Source organism: Lynx rufus, unplaced genomic scaffold (assembly GCF_022079265.1).
Source record: "Lynx rufus isolate CCGP_SWC_20201006 ecotype Redwood Valley unplaced genomic scaffold, mLynRuf1.p SCAF_7, whole genome shotgun sequence".
Lineage (NCBI taxonomy): Eukaryota > Metazoa > Chordata > Mammalia > Carnivora > Felidae > Lynx > Lynx rufus.
In genome coordinates this window covers 127,315,717-127,337,815 of record NW_025814889.1, presented here as the reverse complement: position 1 = coordinate 127,337,815, position 22,099 = coordinate 127,315,717, and the positions used below count along the sequence as shown (strand labels likewise).

General features: G+C 43.5%; 1 protein-coding gene across 1 annotated transcript in view; it reads left to right on the top strand.

Moving 5' to 3' along the window:
- The window catches only part of BPIFC (BPI fold containing family C), a 41,216-nt gene that overhangs the window by 6,035 nt on the left and 13,082 nt on the right, over positions 1 to 22,099 (top strand). Inside the window, exons 2-12 of the mRNA XM_047067157.1 lie at positions 1,462 to 1,585; positions 5,720 to 5,840; positions 9,369 to 9,497; positions 10,643 to 10,798; positions 10,922 to 10,985; positions 12,808 to 12,868; positions 16,596 to 16,687; positions 17,934 to 18,110; positions 19,295 to 19,348; positions 20,091 to 20,261; positions 21,623 to 21,690. Of these exons, the coding sequence (XP_046923113.1) occupies positions 1,462 to 1,585; positions 5,720 to 5,840; positions 9,369 to 9,497; positions 10,643 to 10,798; positions 10,922 to 10,985; positions 12,808 to 12,868; positions 16,596 to 16,687; positions 17,934 to 18,110; positions 19,295 to 19,348; positions 20,091 to 20,261; positions 21,623 to 21,690 (1,217 nt within the window). The remainder of the gene's footprint in view (positions 1 to 1,461; positions 1,586 to 5,719; positions 5,841 to 9,368; positions 9,498 to 10,642; positions 10,799 to 10,921; positions 10,986 to 12,807; positions 12,869 to 16,595; positions 16,688 to 17,933; positions 18,111 to 19,294; positions 19,349 to 20,090; positions 20,262 to 21,622; positions 21,691 to 22,099) is intronic.

The following is a 22,099-nucleotide window of genomic DNA, read 5'->3' as shown; positions in this document are numbered from 1 at the left end:
GTTCTCCCCACCAAGCTGGGCACACTGGTGTGGGATTTTTCCTAAAACATTTTCTGCTGGCCCCTTTGTGCCAGAAGGCTGGTGTATCTCCAAAGGGCACCTTTTCCCATTCCAAACAAAAGACCAAGGTAGGCTAGCAACAGCCTTGCTTGGACACTCCTTTCCCTGGTCAGACTGCTCTGTTCCTCTCAAGTAAATTCTCTGGAATACCCCCTTTGTCTACATCATTCTATTCCCACCTCTATGGCCTTCTCCATAAAGCCCACACAATCCCCTTTACCAAACTTCTTGCTTGTCTTGGCCTAGCACCTCCCACACACCCCTTTCAATGATCTTTTCCTTCATGCAGTTTGCTCCTGAATTCTAGCCCTTCTTTAAATCCTTCCCTGCTCACCTGTCCTGACCCCTCCTTTTGCATGACTCCCACACCTTCCTCTTCCTTGACACCCCCACAAATGCTTCCCTGGTTTGTTTCACATTTGTATGCTAACTCAGTGGGTATCTGTCACCTGTGGGTCTTTGGCACATATGAATGCAGCAATAGTCACTCAGCCAGATTGTAAACTCCCAGAACTAGAAACAAGACTTATGAATGTATTACTCACTCCGCTGTCATTAAAATAACCCATGTCACTGTTGCTGTTGGTAACCTGTGCTTCATTCATCAGGAAAATGGACTGGCATTAATTAATTGAGTCCATTAATTAAATAAGTATACGTTGTATATTTAACATATGCCAAGCAATAGCAATATAGCAGTGAAAACATGTGGTCCCTCTCCTTGGAGATGTTGATGTAAGATTTTTTTGTGTGTATCTTCTATGTGCCAAGCATTGTACTAGACTCTGGGGTAAACCAAGCATGTGTGTTAAGGAAGGAAGTCAATGAGGAAGTAGAGGTGTAGAGAAGGGCAGGGCCTTGCGGCTGGCCTGCGAGCTTAAACCCCGTCCTGTGGGCAACGGGGAGTCATTAAGGGTCTTCAAGCAGATGAGTGATTGTTTCACACCCACTGAAGCCACCTTTCTAAACTACTGACTCTTGTTCTAAAACTGTCAAGAATCCCAAATCTCCACCCCATTATCCTTTCCAAGGCATATCACAGTTGTTACATTTACGGCAAGGCTCTTGTGTTGCATTGCATTATGTTGTGTTGAGTTATAATCATCTGTGTGTATGTGTGTGATTCACCCACTAGTCTGTGGGAAGCAGAGGTTGAGAGCACACATAGGTCATCTCTGCATCCTCAGCACCTAGCACATGTTCTGGTGTGTTCAATAAATGACTACTGGATGGGTGGGTGGATGGATGGATGGATGGATGGATGGATATATGGACAGATGGGTGGGTAGAGTGAGTTTTGGAAGTAAGCAATGAAATAAGAAATCATAGAAAAGTTGGATGGAACTAACCAACAAAAAAGTCAAGAATAATAAAGGAACTATAAATGTTGGTTGATTGCAGATGCATACAAAGATAGTCGGAGTCCTCTGGGGATGTTTCTTCCTGTGGAATCTCTACACTTCATCCACCCAGACCATTTACCCTGGCATCAAGGCTAGGGCTACTCAGCGGGCTCTGGACTATGGTGAGTGGGGTGCTCTCAGCCCTCCAAACCTGAAAGTTCATACTAGACTGTCTCATGACTGAGGCAAGCTTTACTGCAGGTGATCCAGCCCCTAATACAGAGGCTGCTAAGATGGCTGGGAAGGAAGTGGTGTCTAAAAAACAGTCATATTGGGGCGCCCGAATGGCTCAGTCGGTTAAAGCATCCGACTCTTATCTCAGCTCATGGATCTCATGGATCATGCATTCGAGTCCCACCTCAGTCTTTGCACTGACAGGGCAGAGCCTACTTGGGATTCTCTCTCTCCCTCTCTCCCTGCCTCTCCCCTGCTCACGTGTATGCATGCTTTCTCTCTCTCTCTCTCAAAATAAATAAATAAACATTTTATAAAAATAAAATAAAAGGACACCTGGGTGGCTCAGTTGGTAAAGCATCCAACTTCGGCTCAGGTTATGATCTCGCAGTTTGTGAGTTCAGGTTCCGCATTGGGCTTTCTGCTATCAGCAAGGAGCCCACTTTGGATCCTCTGTCCCCCTCTCTTGCCCCTCCCCACTTTGTGCACACACACTCTCTCTCTCTCTCTTAAAAAATAAATACACATTAAAAAAAATAAAATAAGATAGAAAACAATCACCTTGATGGTAGACCTATCCAAACACAGCCACAGATATTCATTCTCTCCCCTCCCCCACATCTACCCCCCATGCACATACAATGAACATCTCTGCTCTAAAGGAGGATACATCATAGGACAGAGGGGAGGAGATGTGAGAGTGAAAGTAGGAGCTTAGAGCTTCAGAAAGGTCTTGATCCCAAAAAGAACTTAGAGTCCCCTAAAACTGTGCCAAATTTAATGTGGATGATGATCATGTATTTTTCTTGAGAGAAGCTCCTTGCATTCATTAGATGCAAAAAGGGGCCTGAGATGCTGAAAGATGAAGAAAAACCCCTTCAGAGGTGTTTATAAATGTTGGGCAGAGCTGGGGCGAAGGCAGATTGTGTACAGCAGAGGGACTGCAAAATCAAAATGTGTAGGCCGAGTTTTCTCCTGTAAATTTTGGCCTGAGGTTAGCTGAATACAGGCAACAGAAAACTCCATCCCTTCTTAACTAAAGCACTGCTAGTCTCACTCAGAAATAGCAAAGTGTAACCAGGAAACTCCTCACCTGCTACACCAGAAAAGAAGTACAAGAAGGATGTGGGTGCCTGGGTGGCTCAGTTGGTTGAGCGTCTGACTACTGATCTTAGCTTAGGTCTTGTTCTCAGAGTTGTGAGTTCAAGGCCCACACTGGGCTCCATGCTGGGCATGGAGCACACTTTAAAAAAAAATACAAATGATGGAAGAAAGGAAGGGAGTGATGGAGGAAGGAAAGACTGAGTTTGTGGCAAATCCTTGTCCTTCCTTCCCCCAGTACCTCATGTGGCACAGGGAATCTGTATGATTGTTATAGGAGCTGGCTATAATGAGAATTACATACCAGGTATTCCCGTGTGTATCTACATGTATATATGTACATATATGTGTATCTTGTTACTCTATTAATATACTAATATGCACAGAAATAGATATCTTGAAACTGTATTAAAATTGTGAAAACAGCTTATTCCACCCTCAAGATCAGAGCAATTAGGGGCGCCTGGGTGGCGCAGTCGGTTAAGCGTCCGACTTCAGCCAGGTCACGATCTCGCGGTCCGGGAGTTCGAGCCCCGCGTCGGGCTCTGGGCTGATGGCTCAGAGCCTGGAGCCTGTTTCCGATTCTGTGTCTCCCTCTCTCTCTGCCCCTCCCCCGTTCATGCTCTGTCTCTCTCTGTCCCAAAAATAAATAAACGTTGAAAAAAAAAATTAAAAAAAAAAAAAGATCAGAGCAATTAAAAGAACAGAACTAGTCAGTCCACATGGGTATGAATCTCATTCAGTTCTGCCCCTTTCCTCAATACATAGTGTTGGGCCAGTGGGTTTTCTCCTCTGGAAAACAGGATGGGGGGATGACAACAATGGTGCCCCTGTGTAATAACATGAGGATCATGTGGGATCATCTGTAGAAATATGGCATAGAATCAAGAAGGACAGGCTTTAAAGTCAGAACCATTTCTTGGCTATGATTTCTATCAGAACCATTTCTTGAGCCTCTATCATAGCTAGGCTCTTTGATATGTGTGTTATGGGCTCTGGGTTGATTTAATCCCAACAACAACCCTACAAAGAAGGGATAGTCATTTTACAGAGGAGGAATCTGAGCCTCAGAGGGGCTGAATTAAATTTCCCAAGTCACACACCAGTAAGGGGGCAAGGCAAGATCAGATCTCAGGTTTGCTCTGCCGATTTCAAAACCTACACTTTGTTCTCTGCTCCCTATTCCTCCAAACTGTCAATAATGACACTAAGTACCTGTGAGCTCTTGGGCAAGCTGGTGAACCTCTCTGAGCCTCAACTGCCTCCTATGTGAAAAGGGATAATGATACCTATGTCACTGGGTTGCCATAAGGATCGAAGGAGAGAATACGTGTAGAGTATGGACAGTCCTGGCACATATAAGCACACAAACTAGCTATTCTTATTAATTCATCAAATATTTATGTTGCCACATTTTTCCAGAAAAATGTTATGTCCCTATTATCAGTAGTACCTTCAAGGTATTTCTTAAAATGGTGGTGATAATGATAGTTCCTACGCATGGGGCTATTGTGGGAAACACATGAATTTACATAAATTTTGGAAGAGGGTCTGGCAATAGCAAATGCCCAACAAATATCAATTACTGTTATTTTCACATGTGTGAACAGAAGCTTCCACAGTTACTAATGTTCCCATGTTACAGATGAGGAAAGCAAGGGACAGCGAGATTTTGTAAATTGCAGAGTCCTGCAATGCTAGTGACAATGTTAGGATTCGAAACTAAGCTGTCTGATAGTGCCTTTGGTTCCATCTTTGTATCCTTTACACTCTACCCCTGCATCCCTATATTACAGTATTATTCATGGTATTACAGAAGATAAAATCTTCTCTTCTCCGTCTCCACAAGGACAGCCTAAGTGGAAATGAGCTTAAGCTGCAAAATAAGGCATAAGGGCAAAGCTTCCTCCTTAAGAAGGTTAAAATGAAGGGGTGCTTGGGTGGCTCAGTCGGTTAAGGGTCTGACTTTGGCTCAAGCCATGATCTCACTGTTCCTGAGTTTGAGCCCCGCATCAGGCTCTGTGCTGACAGCTGAGAGCCTGGAGCCTCCTTCAGATTCTGTGTCTCCTCCTCTCTGCCCCTCCCATGCTCATGCTCTGTCTCTCTCTGTCTCTCAATAATAAATAAACGTTAAAAAAATTTTTTTAATAAAAATAAAATTTTAAAAAGAAGGTTAAAATGAAAATCCTGTTCTTCATTTACTATGTAAGTTACTTTTCTCAAGCTCTTTGTGTAGAAAAGGGCTCTTTCTCTCCGTGAACTCAGAAAAATGTGTCCTGGGATACTACCATGTAAACCTGGGACAGGTTTATTCCTGAATTGCACAAAAGCAGGGCTTACTGAGGACATTTTTGGGGTCCCGGGATCTTTTGAGAGTCTGAAGCAAACATGGACCCTCTCCCCTGAAATATGAGATACAAATGGACGCATACACACACAACCTATTCATGGTATTTTACTGGAATTCCAGGAGGGTTACGAGCTCCCAACAGCCCATGCTGTTGCTGAGCTTAAAGAATCTAGGGGAAAGGGGAGAATGTGGAATAACTACCTAATAAGACATGGAGTCTGGAACCAAACCGCCCAGATTTCACTCTTGGGCTCCCAGTTCTTGGCTGTGTGAATGAGGTGCGAATTCATGCCTTTTAGGTTCAGTTTGTTCATCTTTAAAATGGGGATAATAATGATAATAATTTTGTACTTTCCCCCTCACACTGCCTGTAGTAACAGGCCTTTAGTCTTGGCTACATAATGAGAATTTCTCATACAGTTAGTTCTGGGGTCCTGGGGTCTTCACTAGCCTCTCTGAGGACCAGTGCTTTCACCTGTAGAACAGGGACAGTAACATCCACTTTGTAGGGTTGCTGTTTTCTAAGTTTCTAAGAGCACGTACTCTGTAAATTTCATGCGTATGTTTAATGGCGCTATGCCATTATCATCTCTGGCATGATCAATAAATGCTTTCTTTGGTTCCTTCATAGGTGTTCAAGCTGGGATGGAGATGATTGAGCAAATGCTTAAGGAAAAAAACATCCCAGACTTAAAGGGTTCTGAATCTCTGGAATTTCTGAAGGTTGATTACGTGAACTACAATTTTTCAAAGTAAGTAAAAAAGAACATTTTTAGCCATGAAATTAATCTTTAAAACCTTAGGGTTGTGGATATGCCACCACGTCTTCTGGTGTGACAGCAGGACCTGCACAGTAGAAGGTAAACCAAATTTGGTAAGAGGCTTATCAGATGAATGACCCAAGAAAGAGGGGTCATGAAGCTGACAAAGATTGTGGCATTTGGGTCAGAACACCTGGGTCTAAGTCATATCCTTGCTGCACACTAGTTTTGTGTGTTGTGTCTGATGAATGTGGTCAGAGTCCCATGTCCTTGCCTCTTTCCTAAAATGAGAACCCCTTGCCCCTTGAATTTCTAAGTGAAATTCTTGTCCATCCTATTGCTGACCCCACACCCTAAACCTAGATGTAGGATTCAACCACAGTCTCAAAAACAAATCTACTCTCATCAAGGCTTTCCTTACTTTAGTAAAGTTTGGTTAAGGTTTCAGAGGTCGTAGAAATAGGCCACACATAAGAAGCTCAAAAGTAAGACTAGAGAAATCCTTTGGAAGTCCCATGATTTCATCAGAACCCAGGCTTCTTGTATTTCTCTGCCCCACCATCCTTACTTCTGGCTTCTGTCCTCAAAGTTGTCTCATGGTCCAGTATGGCCACTGCAGCTCAGCCATCAAATCCGTTTGTCAAGCCTGAGAGGGAACAACAGGCAAGGGTGAAAGGGTTCTTGTAAGCTGGGTTAGTCTCTTCACTGAGTTTTTTTCTGAAGCCCTGCTCTAATAATACTCTGCCTATACAATAATAGAACTTAGTCTTATGGCCATACTTATTAGCAAGAGGGACTGGAATATTCATTTTCTACCCAGACACCTTTGACATCCTGAACAAATTCAGGGACAATTAGGAAAGAAGGGGAAATGGCTGTTCAGACAACAACCGGCAACCTCTGCCGCAGTTGCCAACAAAAGCCCCAAAGACGGTGTACAGAGAAGATGTCTTTGTCCATCTGGAGGTCAGTCTTAAAGGTAAAGCAGAGAGTCAAGATTTTATAAGGAATTATCTGTGATTCACAATTTGCCCCAAGGCTTTATCAATCCACTGATAATGCCCTGCTGGCTCCAACCCTTTGGAGTAATAATTTCCCTGCTATCAAGGATAATATTCTATAAAATCATGAGTTTTTTGGGGCATGGGGTAGGGAAAAGGATGGTAATCTAGGTAAAGCTCCTGGCAAATGCTCTAGTTGTTAATAAAGGAAGCCATTCAACAAGTGTTTATTGAGGACCTACTGCTGGATACCAAGGCTTTGTTTTAGTGATTGGGGATATTACAGTGAATGACACAGATATATCTCCTGCCCTTAATGTCCAGTAAGAGAGATGGACATGATATATTTACAGAATGAATGATTTAATTACAGTGATGATAATCCCACAGCAGAAAAATCCAGGGTGAATCATATATTATGAAGTGTGGTGAAGATGAGGAAAACAGGTATCCTCATGCGTTGCTAGTGGGAGCAGGTGAACTGGTACAGTACTTTCAGATCTGTGCTGCCCACACAGGAGCCACTAGCCACGTGTGGCTACTGAGCACTTGAAATATGACTAGTGCAATGAAGGCACTGAAATTTTACGTATTTAATTTCAATCAATTTTAATTTAAAACTTGGTACTCAGTTCAGTTATTGAAAAGCTTTTAAGTATGTGTGGGACAATTTACGTATGTAAGTTTATCAGTTGAATATTTTATCCAAGCAAATATAGGTCAAGTGTTTCTGATAACACTTGATAATTCTGATAACAAGTGTTTCTGATAACACCGATAATTCAGTGTCCACCTTGAGTCATAGTATGAGTGTAAAAATACAGACCATATTTTGAAGTTCTTTTGAAAAAAGGAAAACAAAATATCCCATTAATCATTTTTATATTGCCTATGTGTTGAAATGATACCATTTTAGATTATGTTGGGTTAAGTAAAAAAAAAAAATACTAATAAAATCACTCTTACCCATTTCTTTTCCCTTTTTAAAATGTGACTACTAGAAATTTTTAAATTACATATGTGGCTCACATTCTATTTCTGTTGGGCAGTGCTATTTTAAAAGGTAATTTACAAGGACCTTTTTTTTAATGCATGCCCTTTGACCTACTAATCCCACTTCTCAGCATCATCACTAGAAAGACACACATGTAAACAGCATGTAAGAATGTTCTGTGTGTCATTGTTTATAACACAGAAATACTGGAAATAACGTAGGTGTCCACCAACAAAGAAATTATCTCTTCCATGATACATCCATAGCTTGAACATAAAGAATGGGCTAGGCCTATAGGTACCAAACTGAAAATATTTCTAAGATCTGTTAAATGAATCTCTACCATCCTCTTCCCACAGTGGGACTCAGGGTGTGTGACAAAGAACAGGTAGGAAAGGATGCAAAATACAAGAAACAGTAGATAGGCATTTGTTATCAGCTATCACATTTACCTTTTACATTTTTCCTAACCTTGGTTCAGAACAATGTCTTTCTTCTGTGCCACAGTTATGCATAGATGATCTCATTTTGTCTTCTCAGCCTACCCATGAGTAAACCTTCCTCTGAGTGATTGCCTGAAAGAGGTTAAGTGCCTTACCTAAGTTTGCATGGCTGGCACAAAACTCATCTCCAAGTTGAGTGCCCCTTGCGGAATACATGAAGTGGCATAGCCCGGTGTTAAGCACACAGTCGGAAAACAGATTGAGGAGGGCTCCAGATCTGGTTCTACCACTTACATATGACTTCAACCAAGTGCTCATGACTTCCTTATCCTCTCATCTCTGAATCGCAAATTGCAAAACCAGCAACAGCTTCATGGGATTATCATGAGGACTAAAATGAGCTAATGCACGTAAAGTGCTTACCATGGTGCCTGGCATGGAGTAATCACTCAACACATGAGCTATCTACCTATGTAGATTACTTGTAGCCCATTGCCTCTTATGCTCAGAGAATCCTAGGGAAAGTTAATACTCTAGGGAAGATTCTGCTCTAACTAGGGAAGACTCTAACTTTCTCAACTAGGGAAAATTCTGTCCATATAGAGGGCATCTGGGAATAGGAGAAAGGCACCCTTGCGATTGTCCAGTGATGGGGGAAGGGCACTACTGGCGTGTAGTTGGTACATATGCTAGGTACCCTAAAATGTATATAAAGTCCTCTCCAAAACTAATTGTCCCACCCAAAATACTAATTTCCCCACCCTGTTGAGAAGCACTGGAACAGCTGAAGGAAAAAATGATGGCGATGTTGTACTCGTATTGTATTGTCTTTAATGAAACTAAAGAAATGTATTATTTTCACATTTGTTTCTAAACTTGCTCACTTCCCCCTCAATTAGAAACAAGGGGCTTCCTGGCAAGGACCAAAGGGGAATTAGAAGGCAATGCCCAGAGGCACCGCAGACCTGAGGTTCCTTCCTCTACAGGAATTAGGGGTTCCACAAACCTCCTTTCTGATTTTTGCCTCACTTAGAGAAGTGTTAGAAGATATGCACTGACCTCTCTGTTTCTTGTTCTACAGCATAAAAATCAATGCCTTTTCATTCCCAAATACTTCATTAGCCTTTGTGCCTGGGGTGGGGATCAAGGCACTGACTAACCACGGCACCGCCAACATCAGCACCGACTGGGAGATCAAGTCTCCACTCTTGTGAGTGTCCCACTGAAAAAAGTCTGCCGCTATTCTGGGAAGAAATGGAACAAAAACTGGAAGGACATAAATTTGGTGATGTTTTTGACATTAGGCTTATTTCCCTTAGCCATTAGCAGTCTTTCTCAAGAGCATTTTTTTTTTCCAAGAGAGATTTAAATCAGAATATCTCCGTTGGGGGCTGGCAGTGGGGGGGGGGAGGTTGTGGGAGGACGGAAAAGCATCCATCCCCTGAAGGCAGAGCAAAATGTCATTTAAGATTTCCTAAGAGCTAGAAGGAATGAACATGTACTCAAGATTTCAAACCTTCAGTGAGTCTATAGGATCTCAGGTGATTCCACATACTTCCCCATCCACAGGGGCAACTGATTAAGAGATGGGACCTTCCTACCTCACAAGGAGGTAAGAGGATAATAGTCAGCTGGAGCCCAATTGCACCCTCCTAGAGAAAGGAGGTATCACATTCAAGGTACGCTTGCAGACCACCTACTACAGGTCTTGGGTGTAATGTTTAGGTCTGCCTTGGTTGGCACCCCAGAATGGCACATTCACTCATCCACTTGGTCATTCAACAACCATTTATTGAGTGCCTACCAAGTACCATTTATCCCCATCTCAAGAACTCCAGTCCTGTAGACTGTAGAGGAATGATATATTCTGGCATAAGTAACATAGATTCAGGGTTCATTCATTTCTTCACTGACTCATCAGCCACCTATTAAGTGCTTATTCTGTGTGCTTATCCTGGAGACAAGGGAATGAATAATACACACTCCAGTCCCTCAGAGAGTTCATAGACTATGTCTGTCACATCCCCATCAGTGCCTGTCCTAAATAAGGCTATCCAGTGTTCTCTCTCTCCAAGCATTGTATACACATAGTGCTTGATAGGTGCTCAGCCACTGTGGGCACCAGAAAGCACTCAGAATAAAAAAGCTAAACTAACACTGTCACCACTGACATATTCATTGCTTCATTTGTTTAGTAAATCCATTCAGCACCTACTCTGCTCTGACCCATTATTGGTGCCAGGAATCCAGAGGTGACAAAGCCCTCCAGGAGCTTAGAGGCTATGAGTAGTCAGAGAAATGATCCCTCTCTCCCCTGCCCAGGCCTGGGTAACCTTGCACTTTTTCTCTCAACAGCCAAGACACAGGAGGAGCTGATCTGTTTCTCTCTGGGGTCTACTTCACCGGTATCATTGTTCTTGCCCGAAATGACTTTGGTCACCCAATCCTGAAGCTCCAAGACTGCTACGCCCAAGTGAACCATGCCCACGTCTCATTTTCCGGAGAACTCAGGTGAGTGATAGCACCGTGGTAGGCGGTCGCTAGTCTGGGGCTGGATTCTCCAGCAGCGCAGGAAGAGGTTTATAACCGGCAGATAAAGTTCCTGAATAAGCCCATATTTTCTTTCTTCCCCAGTGTCCTGTACAACTCCTTCGCTGAGCCCATGGAGAAACCCATTTTAAAGAACTTAAATGAAATGGTAAGTCTTTAGAGGTGACATGGCCACAGTAAAATGCTCAGCAGCAGTTCTGCCATGCTTTACTTACTTCTTACTCAATAAACCTTTATTGAGCACCTACTCATCACCTAGGCATCATCCAAGGCACTTTCACACACATCCTCTGCAATTTAAGTTTCGCAAATGCCTACCATGTGCTGTGGTAAGTGCTGAGGATGCAGAGATAAATAAAACAGCATTCCTGCCTTCAAGCGCTCACCACAGGATGGGGCAACAATCAGCAAGAGTTTATTTCCTGTGTACTTACTGCATGCCCAGCACTAGGCTACAGGCTGTTGGGAATGTAAGAAAGGTTTTTAGAAAAACCCAACTCAGTCTTGTGGAAAAATAACTGAATGAGTATTTGAATTTAATACATAATTACATGATCAGTAGATTGAACTGAAGAGGCTCAGAGAAATGGAAAGATTACATCAAAAGGACCTGAAAGTTTCCTGGGGGGGCGGAGGGGGCAGGGGTATTCTTTAGAGGACGGAGGACTTGAACTGGGCCTTGAGGTACACATATGATTTCGATAGGTAAGGAGTGGGGGAGAAGAATGGTTATTTCCAGAAACAGTGTAAGTGACAAGGAGGTGCTTAATGAATGTCAGTGAGGAAATCAACATGCAAGCACATTCAGCAGCTCGTCCAAGGGAATTACCCAGCTGGTCGAGGGACTCCGAAGTTTCACGGTCTTTCTCCATCCTCACTTGACTGGTGCTGAGTGCCAGCGCACATGTGTGTTACAGAGTGACTGGGAAAGTGCTGTCCCATTCACAGGCCCCACACTCCCCATGGTTCCTCCGTTCGAAACAAGACATGGTTCTTTGGCCTCTGACGGAAGCCACTAGTTAAGCTGGCCTGGAGTTTATGTATGATTTAGAGACACGGATGCTTTGCTTCTAGTATTCCCTCTGTGCCACGGGAATATAGAAAAGAATGCTCATGCCACAACTATCTAGATTTCCAATCCTAGTAATGTAACTCCTGGCAACTCCCGGAGACTCTCTAAGCTTTGGCTTTCCCATCTGTGAATAGGCAACAGTGGCACCCATCTCTCTGCACCATTGTGAGGCAATGGGGTTGAAACACAACAGCTGACATTTACTGAATACTTGCCATGTGCTGGGCAATTTTACACGGATCACCTCAATTTCTACTCACAGCAACATTATTGAGTGGGTACAATTATCATCCCCATCTTCAGATGGGGAAACTGTGGACAGAGTACAAACAACTTTGCCAAGGGTGCCAACCCCAGATGGTCAGGCTCCTGAGCCTCTGCTTGTAACCACCATGCTGAGAGCTTGGCACACGCCTGGCACACGGTGGCTTCGTAAAGATGAGCTTGAGTCTGATTCAGGATTGATTTGCCAACCAGAGGGATCTCAAGCCAGCCAAGTAGGAAAGTGGAGGCCCTGGCTGTAGCCTCTCCCAGCAGAGCATGGCACAGCAGGAAGGCAGCTGTTCCAGCAGCAGGTTTCTCAGGTGTGACCGCACTAGCAGGTACCAGGCACATGTCCCATCATGCCTCAGAGAGAAAAGCCAAGGCCTCATTCTTTTATGGGGCTAACTGGGTGTCGTCCTGGCTGCTCTGAAGTTTAGCCAGCATTCACTGACATGCCCGCCAAACGTACGTAACGTGAGGCCCAGGGGCATCGACTAATTTCAGTAAAAGTCCTGGTGACCAAAGGGAGAATGTCTCCTAACCAGAAGGCCTTTGTTTGCAGGGCCTAAGCCATAAAGAGAGGTTTCAAGTGCAATATGATAACCTGCAATTTTTTTATTCCTATTGTGGCCAGCTGTGTCCCATTATCATGAATGAGGTGGAAGCCCTGAATGCCAACCTCAGCACGATAGAGGGTGAGTCCTAGAACTGCCTCTTTGGGATGGGTCTCTTCCCACCTTCACACTCTGGTGCTCTCCAGGTTTGCATTTCAATGTGAGATCCCCCAGCTCTCCTGCCCGCTTTACGCTCTGCAAATTTGAGCCACGGGAAGCCTGTGTATAGGGCCTGCTCTTTTCTTTTTTTATATGTAGTTTTTAAAAAGTTTTATTTATTTTTGAGACATAGAGACAGAGTGTGAGCAGGGGAAGGGCAGAGAGAGGGGAGACACAGAATCTGAAGCAGGCTCCAGGCTCTGAGCTATCCGCACAGAGCCCGACGCAGGGCTCAAATTCATGAACCATGAGATCATATCCTGAGCCAAAGTCTGACGCTCAACCAACTGAGCCACCCAGGTGCCCCAGGCCTGCTCTTTTCTGCTGCTAACCAACTTCAGAGCAGGAGGCAGGGGGCTGCTGGCGACTAGGTGTGGGTCAGAGAATTAAACTGTCTCAGGCTTCAATCCCAGCTCTGGCATTAAATCCATCCTCTTCAGGATGATTAATGCCAATCTCGACTGAGTTATACACCCCTGACCCCATTCTAACCCCTTCAGTGGCTCCTTCCTGCCTCCGGATCAAGTCCAAATGCTCTAACATGGTCTACAAGACCTGCCCACCATGCTCTGGCTAAAGTTACCTCTCTCAGCCTCATCTTGCACCTTTCTCTGCTCCAGCAATCAAACTGCTTCTACTGTCCCCGAGGCCCTTGCTTGGCTCACACTACCCCCCCTGCCTTCCCCTCCCCTCCGCCCATTTATTCATTTAATAGATATTTATTGAACACCCATTTCGTTGCTAGCACTGAGCTAAGCCCTGAGGGGTCCGGTCCCTTCTACTTGCTGCTCCTGAGCCATCCCTTATCCTGTCCACTCCTTGTTATCTTTTAAGGCTCAGCTCAGACATAGTCTCCTCCAGCAGGTCTTACCTGATAGCCTGTACCCCAAGGTTTTGCCTCCTCTATGCTCACATGATACTTTGGGTGTATCTCTCTCTTTGCACTCTATTTGTTCATTCACCAAAGTTGTCCTGAGAACCTGTTACAGGCTGGATGCTGTTCTTGGTGCTGGGAATGCAGCAGTAAGCCCAGGAGACAGAAATCCCTGCCCTCTTTGGACTAGTCAGAGGAGACAGACAGCAAGATGGGGACTCGTCAGAGGAGACAGACAGCAAGCAAGATAACAAGTAAAATCTATGATACTGATACAATAAGTGATAAGAAGAAAGATAAAGCAGAGAAGGAGCTGAAAAGGCATTTCTGTTAAAAGAGCATGGCCAGGAAAGACATCACTGAGCATGCGACATCACAGTAAGAATTTGAATGGAGTAGGGAGTGTGCCACTCCCAGATCTGGACGGAGAACACTCCAGGTAGAGGAAACCGCAAGCACAGAGGCCCATGTGGGAGCATGCCAAGTATGTCGGGGGAACTACGAGGAGACCATACTGGGAGTAGAGGGTGTGGGGGGGAAGGCAGCCAGAGATGAGGTCAGAAAGGGAGAAAGCAATGGTCAGATCTTCCAAGCTCTGCAGGTCAATACAAAGGCTGGCTCTTAGTCTGAGATGAAGATCTTTGGGGAGTTCGGAGCAAGGCTTGCATGATCCGACTTACATTGTAAGAAGCTCACTCTGGCTTCCATCTATTAACAACAGACAGAAAGGGGGCAAGGGTGGAAGCAGGGAGACCACTTAAGAGGCTCCTGCAACGACCTATGTGACTAATGATGGCAGTTGGCCTGGATGGAGTAATGAAGATATAGGACACATTCAGGTTCTGGATGTTCTTTGAAGGTAGGGACAGTGGTATTTGCTGACACCCTGAATATGCATCATGAAAGGAGTCAAGGACAACCCCAGGTTTTCACCTGAGCAACTAGAAAATTGGAAGAGTGGAATGGCCATTTACCAAGGTGGGGTAGACTGTAAGCATAAGTCTGTAGAGGAGCTCGGTTTTAGACCTGCTCTCACTGTATTGTAATTTCCTGTTCATATGTGTGACTCTTCCCTCAGACGATGAGGTCCACAAGCACAGGCACTCTCTGACGATGTCCCCAGCACTAGGAATAGTGCCTAACCTGCACTCGGTGAATGAATATGAGGCCAATGAAAGGATGCATGGTGGTTGAACAAGTGGATCAATGTGGGTGCAGATGGATGAAGATTGGGGAGGTCAGGAAAGAGAAAGATGTAGTAAGGAAAGAAGTGGTCAAGGACTCATGTTCTAGCTTCCCATGGGCAAGTTTCTCTATTCGCGGGAACCTCACTGTCTCACCTGTAAAATGGGCATGGTCCTGCTCCCCTCCTAGCATGTGATGGGATCTGTTCAGACTGTGAATTTAAAAGCATTTTAGAAACTGTAGTGACATAGGGCAGCATTAGGCCCTCATCTTGCAAGTCCCTTCATCTCTGCTTGTTTCTTATCACCACCCATGGAATAAACCAAGCATGGTGTGCAAGAGGAGAAGATGTGGTTCTCAGATGCCTTCCTCTGGAACAGGGAGGAGGTCTTTGTATCACAGAACACAAGGTGGTGGTCAGGAGAGCAGCTCTCCCAGGCCAGGCTGGAACCCCGAGCGCCACACCCCTGTGTGTACAACCTGCCTCAGACTCTGAGATCATGCTTCCTGCGAACCCCACCTACTGTCCCCTGGTCCCCTGGCCTTCTGCTGTGCTCTGAAAATTATAATACAAAACATGAATTGAATTAATAGATTCTGCATGAAAATTTTCTTGGCCTCTTTAACTTAGGGAATTTTATTCCTGTCTATCTGTCTCTCTCTCAATATTTCTTTCTAAAGATTATTTCTAATTATAATAATAATACATATTCATTGTAAAAACTTAAAGTTCTAACTATATAGAAGGCTATAATATAGAACTTGAAAGCCTCTCTTTATACCAGCCTAATATATGCAGTTTAATATTAATAAGTGAATTTTGTCTTATTTTCTTTTTTTAATGTTTTTTTAATTTTATTTATTTTGAGAGAGAGAGAGTGAGCGAGCAGGGGAGAGGCAGAGAAAGGGGGAGAGAGAGAATCCCAAGCAGGCTCCACTCTGTCAGCGCAGAGCCTGATGCAGGGCTTGAACTCACAAACCACGAGATCATGACCTGAGCCGAAATCAGGAGTCAGACGCTTAACCAACTGAGCTGCCCAGGCACCCCTGTCTAATTTTCTCTTTTAAAAAGAAGTATATATGCATTGTGTTCATGTGTGTGTGTGTGTATGTGTGTATGTGTGTATATAAAAGGCTATACTTGGGGTGCCTGGGTGGCTCAGTCGGTTGAGTGTCTAACTCTTGACATTGGCTCAGGTCATGACCTCACCATGTCGGGGCTCTGCACTGACAGTGCATAACCTGCTTGGGATTCTCTTTCCCTCTCTCTCTCTCTCTGCCCCTCCCCTGCTACTGCTCACTCTCTGTCTCTCAAAATAAATAAATAAACTTAAAAAAAAAAAGGCTATCCAACAACATTTTACTAATGTTTCCTTCAGTGTAATGTGATTAAGAAGGGTTTTTACTTTCTTCTTTTGACTTACCTACTTATCCTGTGTTTTGAAAAGTGAGCATGTATTACTTATAAATAAGGGTAATCATTATTTTGAATAACAGAGAATTAAAATTATGTTGTTCTGGATGGATAATAATCATTTGCTATACTATGGTTTTAATATAAATTTTCTTTTGTATTTGTTTGTTATTTAGTTTTAACCAAGATAGACAACTATACTCTCCTGGATTATTCCCTAATCAGTTCTCCAGAAATTACTGAGAATTACATCAACCTGAATTTGAAGGTAACTTTATCATCGTCAGAATTCTCATCCTAGCTCTCAACTGCCAATATTCAAAGAACAAATATTATGTGCAAAAGGAAATATAACTACATATCTTTCATATAATTTAATTTCCCTTCAAGCAATTCCCTCATGCTTATGCTCTTTCAAAAGACTATTCAAGGGGTGCCTGGGTGGCACAGTCGGTTAAACGTCCGACTTCAGCCAGGTCACGATCTCGAGGTCCGTGAGTTCGAGCCCCGCGTCAGGCTCTGGGCTGATGGCTCAGAGCCTGGAGCCTGTTTCCAATTCTGTGTCTCCCTCTCTCTCTGCCCCTCCCCCGTTCATGCTCTGTCTCTCTCTGTCCCAAAAATAAATAAACGTTGAAAAAAAAAATTAAAAAAAAAAACAAAAAAACAAAAGACTATTCAACATTTTCTTGATTGTATTACCCAACACGTGTCTAGTGTTGGGTATCATGGAAAGTATCATGATGCCTTTGTCTCTGGGAACAGGTCCGACGCTAAGGGGCAGGAGGTAGAGTGGTTCTATGTGTATCAGAACTTAATACATCAGTAGATCATATGTATCGATACTCCTATTCCTGACCGGTTAGTCGATTTAACTGAGGGATGTTGACCTTGGTCAGGCCCATTCACAGATGAAAATGGTGTTTGCTGATTCTGGAAAAGAGATTAATTGTCTTTATGTTTAGTTTTGCCCCAAAGTTAATATCATTGTTTTCTTAAGTGCATATTGACTTTTATTTCAATTACTGAGAGTCGTTCAAATCAGTTAAATGTTACTCAAGGCACATTTTGTGATAACACCACATAGCTAATGAGGGCAGCATTAGGAATGCCACAAAGATGCTTTAACCCATTGAAAGTCCTGGGTCCTTCTGAGTCTCTCTGTGACACCCCAGATGCTCGCTAGTCATAGAGTTTGAAGGTGGAGGGTTTGGTATCTCTACGTGGCACCTCAGGAACTATGCAGAGCTGTATATCCAGTTAAATTCACCTGCCTTCCTTTCTCTGGGAGAAGGTCACATCCCAGGGTGGACAGACATGTCCATATCTGTTCAAGAAGTTAGCAGAGCTGCGAAACCGAAGTCACTGGTCAGGGAGTCAGAAGGCCTTGTCGTCTTTTAATCCCCAGAGAGTTTCTGGTATTTTCCTGATTCTGACATGAGTGGACCCACTTTCTTTAGTGCTGTATGTCTGAGTCTTCACCTGATACACTGATCTTTCTCTCTGTTTTCCCACAGGGCGTAGTCTACCCACTGGAAGACCTCACTGACCCTCCCTTCTCGCCAGTTCCTTTTGTGCTGCCGGAACGCAGTGACTCTATGTTATATGTTGGAATCTCTGAGTTTTTCTTTAAATCTGCATCCTTTGCTTACTTTACAGCTGGAGCCTTCAACGTCACTCTCTCCACGAAAGAGGTGAGGAGAGTTAATGGATGGTGACAATCAGCGCCAGCATTTAGTCTTATTATAAGTAGCCCATTACAGGAGTTTTAAGTCATAATTTCTATTTCCTGGGCCTTTTTAGACCCTCAATCCTACCAGCACATGAATGAAGTAATTGTTAATTTAATGTTTTTATTAACTGGAAGTTGTTGGGTTTCCAGTTCTGCTATTTTCAGTTTTGTGTGATACCAGGCCACTGTTCTAGAATGATCTTAAATAAGGCCAGGACTCTCCTCACCACTTATGACCTGTGACTTCAGGCACTTTCAATTTATTTAACTTCTCTGTGCCAGAGTGTCGTCATTTGGAAAATGGGGATAATAATAATTCCATTCTCCTAAAGTTGCTGTGGACATTAGGGAGGTTTAAATATACGTAAAGCATTCAGAGCAATGCCTAGCACAGAGGAAGTGTTCTATAAGTGTTGCTTATTATCTTTATTGTTATTATGGCTTGTGTTATGCCTACACAAAGAGGAGAAATTGTTGGTAATTGCAACCGATTTGTCTATAATGACCGGTAATAGTACACATGCTCATGGATTCTCTTTGCCGTGCCCCTCCCTTTTATGATGAGAATACTCTCTCCAGTCAACCAACAACTTTTATCAAGCATCCCTTACTAATCTTTTTATTCCATGGGTCCTAATTATACAAGTGGTTATAAAACTTGTGTTCAAAACAGTAGGTGTGGCCACACCAGCTACCATAGAGTGCCGAGAATTAGAGAGGTTTAGCTTCAGATTTGAAAACCATTCATCTGTGAAGATAAATTACTTAAGCATCCTTTGTCTCGGTAATCTCTGAAAAGGTGGGCAATAATACAAGACTTATTGTTAACCACTGTAGAATGTTTACACATGGATCATACATGTATGACATACACAGTGTTGCCAAGGTTAAAAGGCACTTACTCAAAAGGAAAGTAATTACTCCAAAGGAACGTACTTCTTGTGTGACCTTGGACAAGTTACTTTATTTCTCTGGGCCTCAGATTTCCTGTGGTTGGGCTATAAAATGATAAGCTACCTTTAAACACTAATCATTTGTTGGTATAACAATTTCATGATTCCTAAAAATATAAGGAAATATAGGTTTTCCCTGAAAAGAGAACCCAGGTAAAAATCTTACAGTGACATGATGGTCTTGATTTTCCAGATTTCCAACCATTTGGTTCAAAACTCTCAAGGTGTTGGCAACGTGCTCTCCAGGGTGAGTGCTGAGGGTTCAACTCCTAGATAGTTCTGGAAGGTTCGTGGGTTCTTTCTATTCCTTTCTGGTCCAAACCTGAATCCATTTTTCCATTCTGAAGAGGTTTTCTTTTCTTTTAATAAAATATCCACAAATATTTATGAAACAAGTTAATATTAAAGGCATTATAAGTTTACAAAATAAATCAACTCTCCCTTCCATAAGGTTCCACCACACATCTGAAATAATTGGCTTAAATGGGAAATGAGGGAATAGTGCCCATGTTTGTACCTTTAGTGAAGCAACTATTAATCTCGTGCCTTTGTAGCACCTGCATTTGGACATAGTGTACTGAAAGGTTCAGGTTTGTTCTGAGGACAGAGAGATGTTCATAGAGCATCCTGGCTTTAGAGCAAGGATCTTGAGTCAGACAGTCCTAGATTTGAATCACAGTTCTTCACTTGGAAGTTAAGGAAATTATTTAACCAAAGAAGACTCACTGTCTTCAGCTATGAAACAGGGATTCTGATAGAACCTGCCCACAGGGACTTTGTGAATATTAAACCAGATAATTCTGATATGTTCAGTGAATGTCAGCTGCTGGTATTCTTTTGTTTTTTTGTGTGGTATTGTTATAATTATTGAAGAGATTTGTTCCTAACTGCATGATGTAAGATTTAATCACCCCCATGCCACCCTGAACTGGTGATTTTCCCTCATCAACTCAACCCCCTTCTCCACTTCTTTCCCTGGACATTTGCAGATCGCAGAGATCTACATCTTGTCCCAGCCCTTCTTGGTACGAGTCATGGCAACGGAGCCTCCCGTGATCAGTTTACTACCGGGTAATTTCACCCTGGACATCCCTGCCTCCATCATGATCCTCACCCAGTCCAAGAACTCAACTGCTGAAGCTATCGTTTCCATGGACTTTGTAAGCCTGTGGGGGCAGGAGGGCAGACTGTGGACACAAATCATGTTCCTACAGTGGGCCACTGACCAGCAGTGTTATACTCATTGTTTAGGGGCATGAGATCTGATGCGTCAGTTAGTGGTGAGGACAGGAGTGAGACTGGGGTGGGGGAAGTGTGGGAGGCCAGTGCTCATACCCCCTATGTGGTAAAATACCTCTTCCCTTCCTCAGCTTCCTGTGTGCCATTCTCTCACTTCAGCTACATTGATAGCTGACTTTCTTTTTTCCCCAAAATAAGTCAGGGTGGAAATGAAGGTTATTTAAGTAGATGAAGGCCAAATGCAACCCAATGGAAATGGACTAATACACTGAATCCAAGTGAAATGTCACGCACACACACACATATACACACAAACACACGCATGCACACACAAACACACAGTACATGGAGAAGAGAGATTGGGGGAAAATAGAAAAATAATTTAAGAGAGGTCCCTAAAAAGTCTTTATACGGGCGCCTGGGTGGCGCAGTCGGTTAAGCGTCTGACTTCAGCCAGGTCACGATCTCGCGGTCCGGGAGTTCGAGCCCCGCGTCAGGCTCTGGGCTGATGGCTCAGAGCCTGGAGCCTGTTTCCAATTCTGTGTCTCCCTCTCTCTCTGCCCCTCCCCCATTCATGCTCTGTCTCTCTCTGTCCCAAAAATAAATAAACGTTGAAAAAAAAATTAAAAAAAAAAAAAGTCGGGGCGCCTGGGTGGCGCAGTCGGTTAAGCGTCCGACTTCAGCCAGGTCACGATCTCGCGGTCTGTGAGTTCGAGCCCCGCGTCAGGCTCTGGGCTGATGGCTCAGAGCCTGGAGCCTGTTTCCGATTCTGTGTCTCCCTCTCTCTCTGCCCCTCCCCCATTCATGCTCTGTCTCTCTCTGTCCCAAAAATAAATAAACGTTGAAAAAAAAAATTAAAAAAAAAAAAAAGTCGGGGCGCCTGGGTGGCGCAGTCGGTTAAGCGTCCGACTTCAGCCAGGTCACGATCTCGCGGTCCGTGAGTTCGAGCCCCGCGTCAGGCTCTGGGCTGATGGCTCAGAGCCTGGAGCCTGTTTCCGATGCTGTGTCTCCCTCTCTCTCTGCCCCTCCCCCGTTCATGCTCTGTCTCTCTCTGTCCCAAAAATAAATAAACGTTGAAAAAAAAAAAAAAGTCTTTATAATTAGTTTCCCTACCTGCAAGACAGCATTTTCAGAGCTATTTTTTTTTCTAGTACCTCTAGGAATGAAAGGGAAAGTAGAGCTTACAATATTTCCGTTTCTTGTTTCCAAATAAGAAATGATATTTGTGGCCAAAACAGACAGATTCAGTTCTCTTAGTGATGAATGCTTTTGTTATCTCCAGGTTGCCAGTACCAGTGTTGGCCTGGTTATTTTGGGACAAAGACTGGTCTGCTCATTGTCTCTGAACAGGTAAGTTTAATTGATTTGAGTGTTGAAAACCTTAGTAATAAGTGAGTCAGCAGACCATAGAGACAAAGTGAACATTAACAGAGCAAGTGAAGTTACCATTGGCTAGAACATGAATCACACAGGCACTTCTCCTGTAAGGACCCAGATAATTTCAAAGTATGGGCTTCACTAAAAACTGTGCTGTGGATTTTTTCTTTTTCCTTCCCATTAGACCATTAGATAATATTCAGATAAAATAGGGAGCCATATAACTGTAAATATAAATCCATAATATAAATTCACGTTCTAATGGTACACCAGTATAAATTAATGTTCCTCTTCAACCATTTCAGAAAGTATGCTGTTGAGGAAAGAGCATGAAACTTTGAGGTCAAGGAACAAAGTGTCAAATATCTGGTCATTTGTTCCA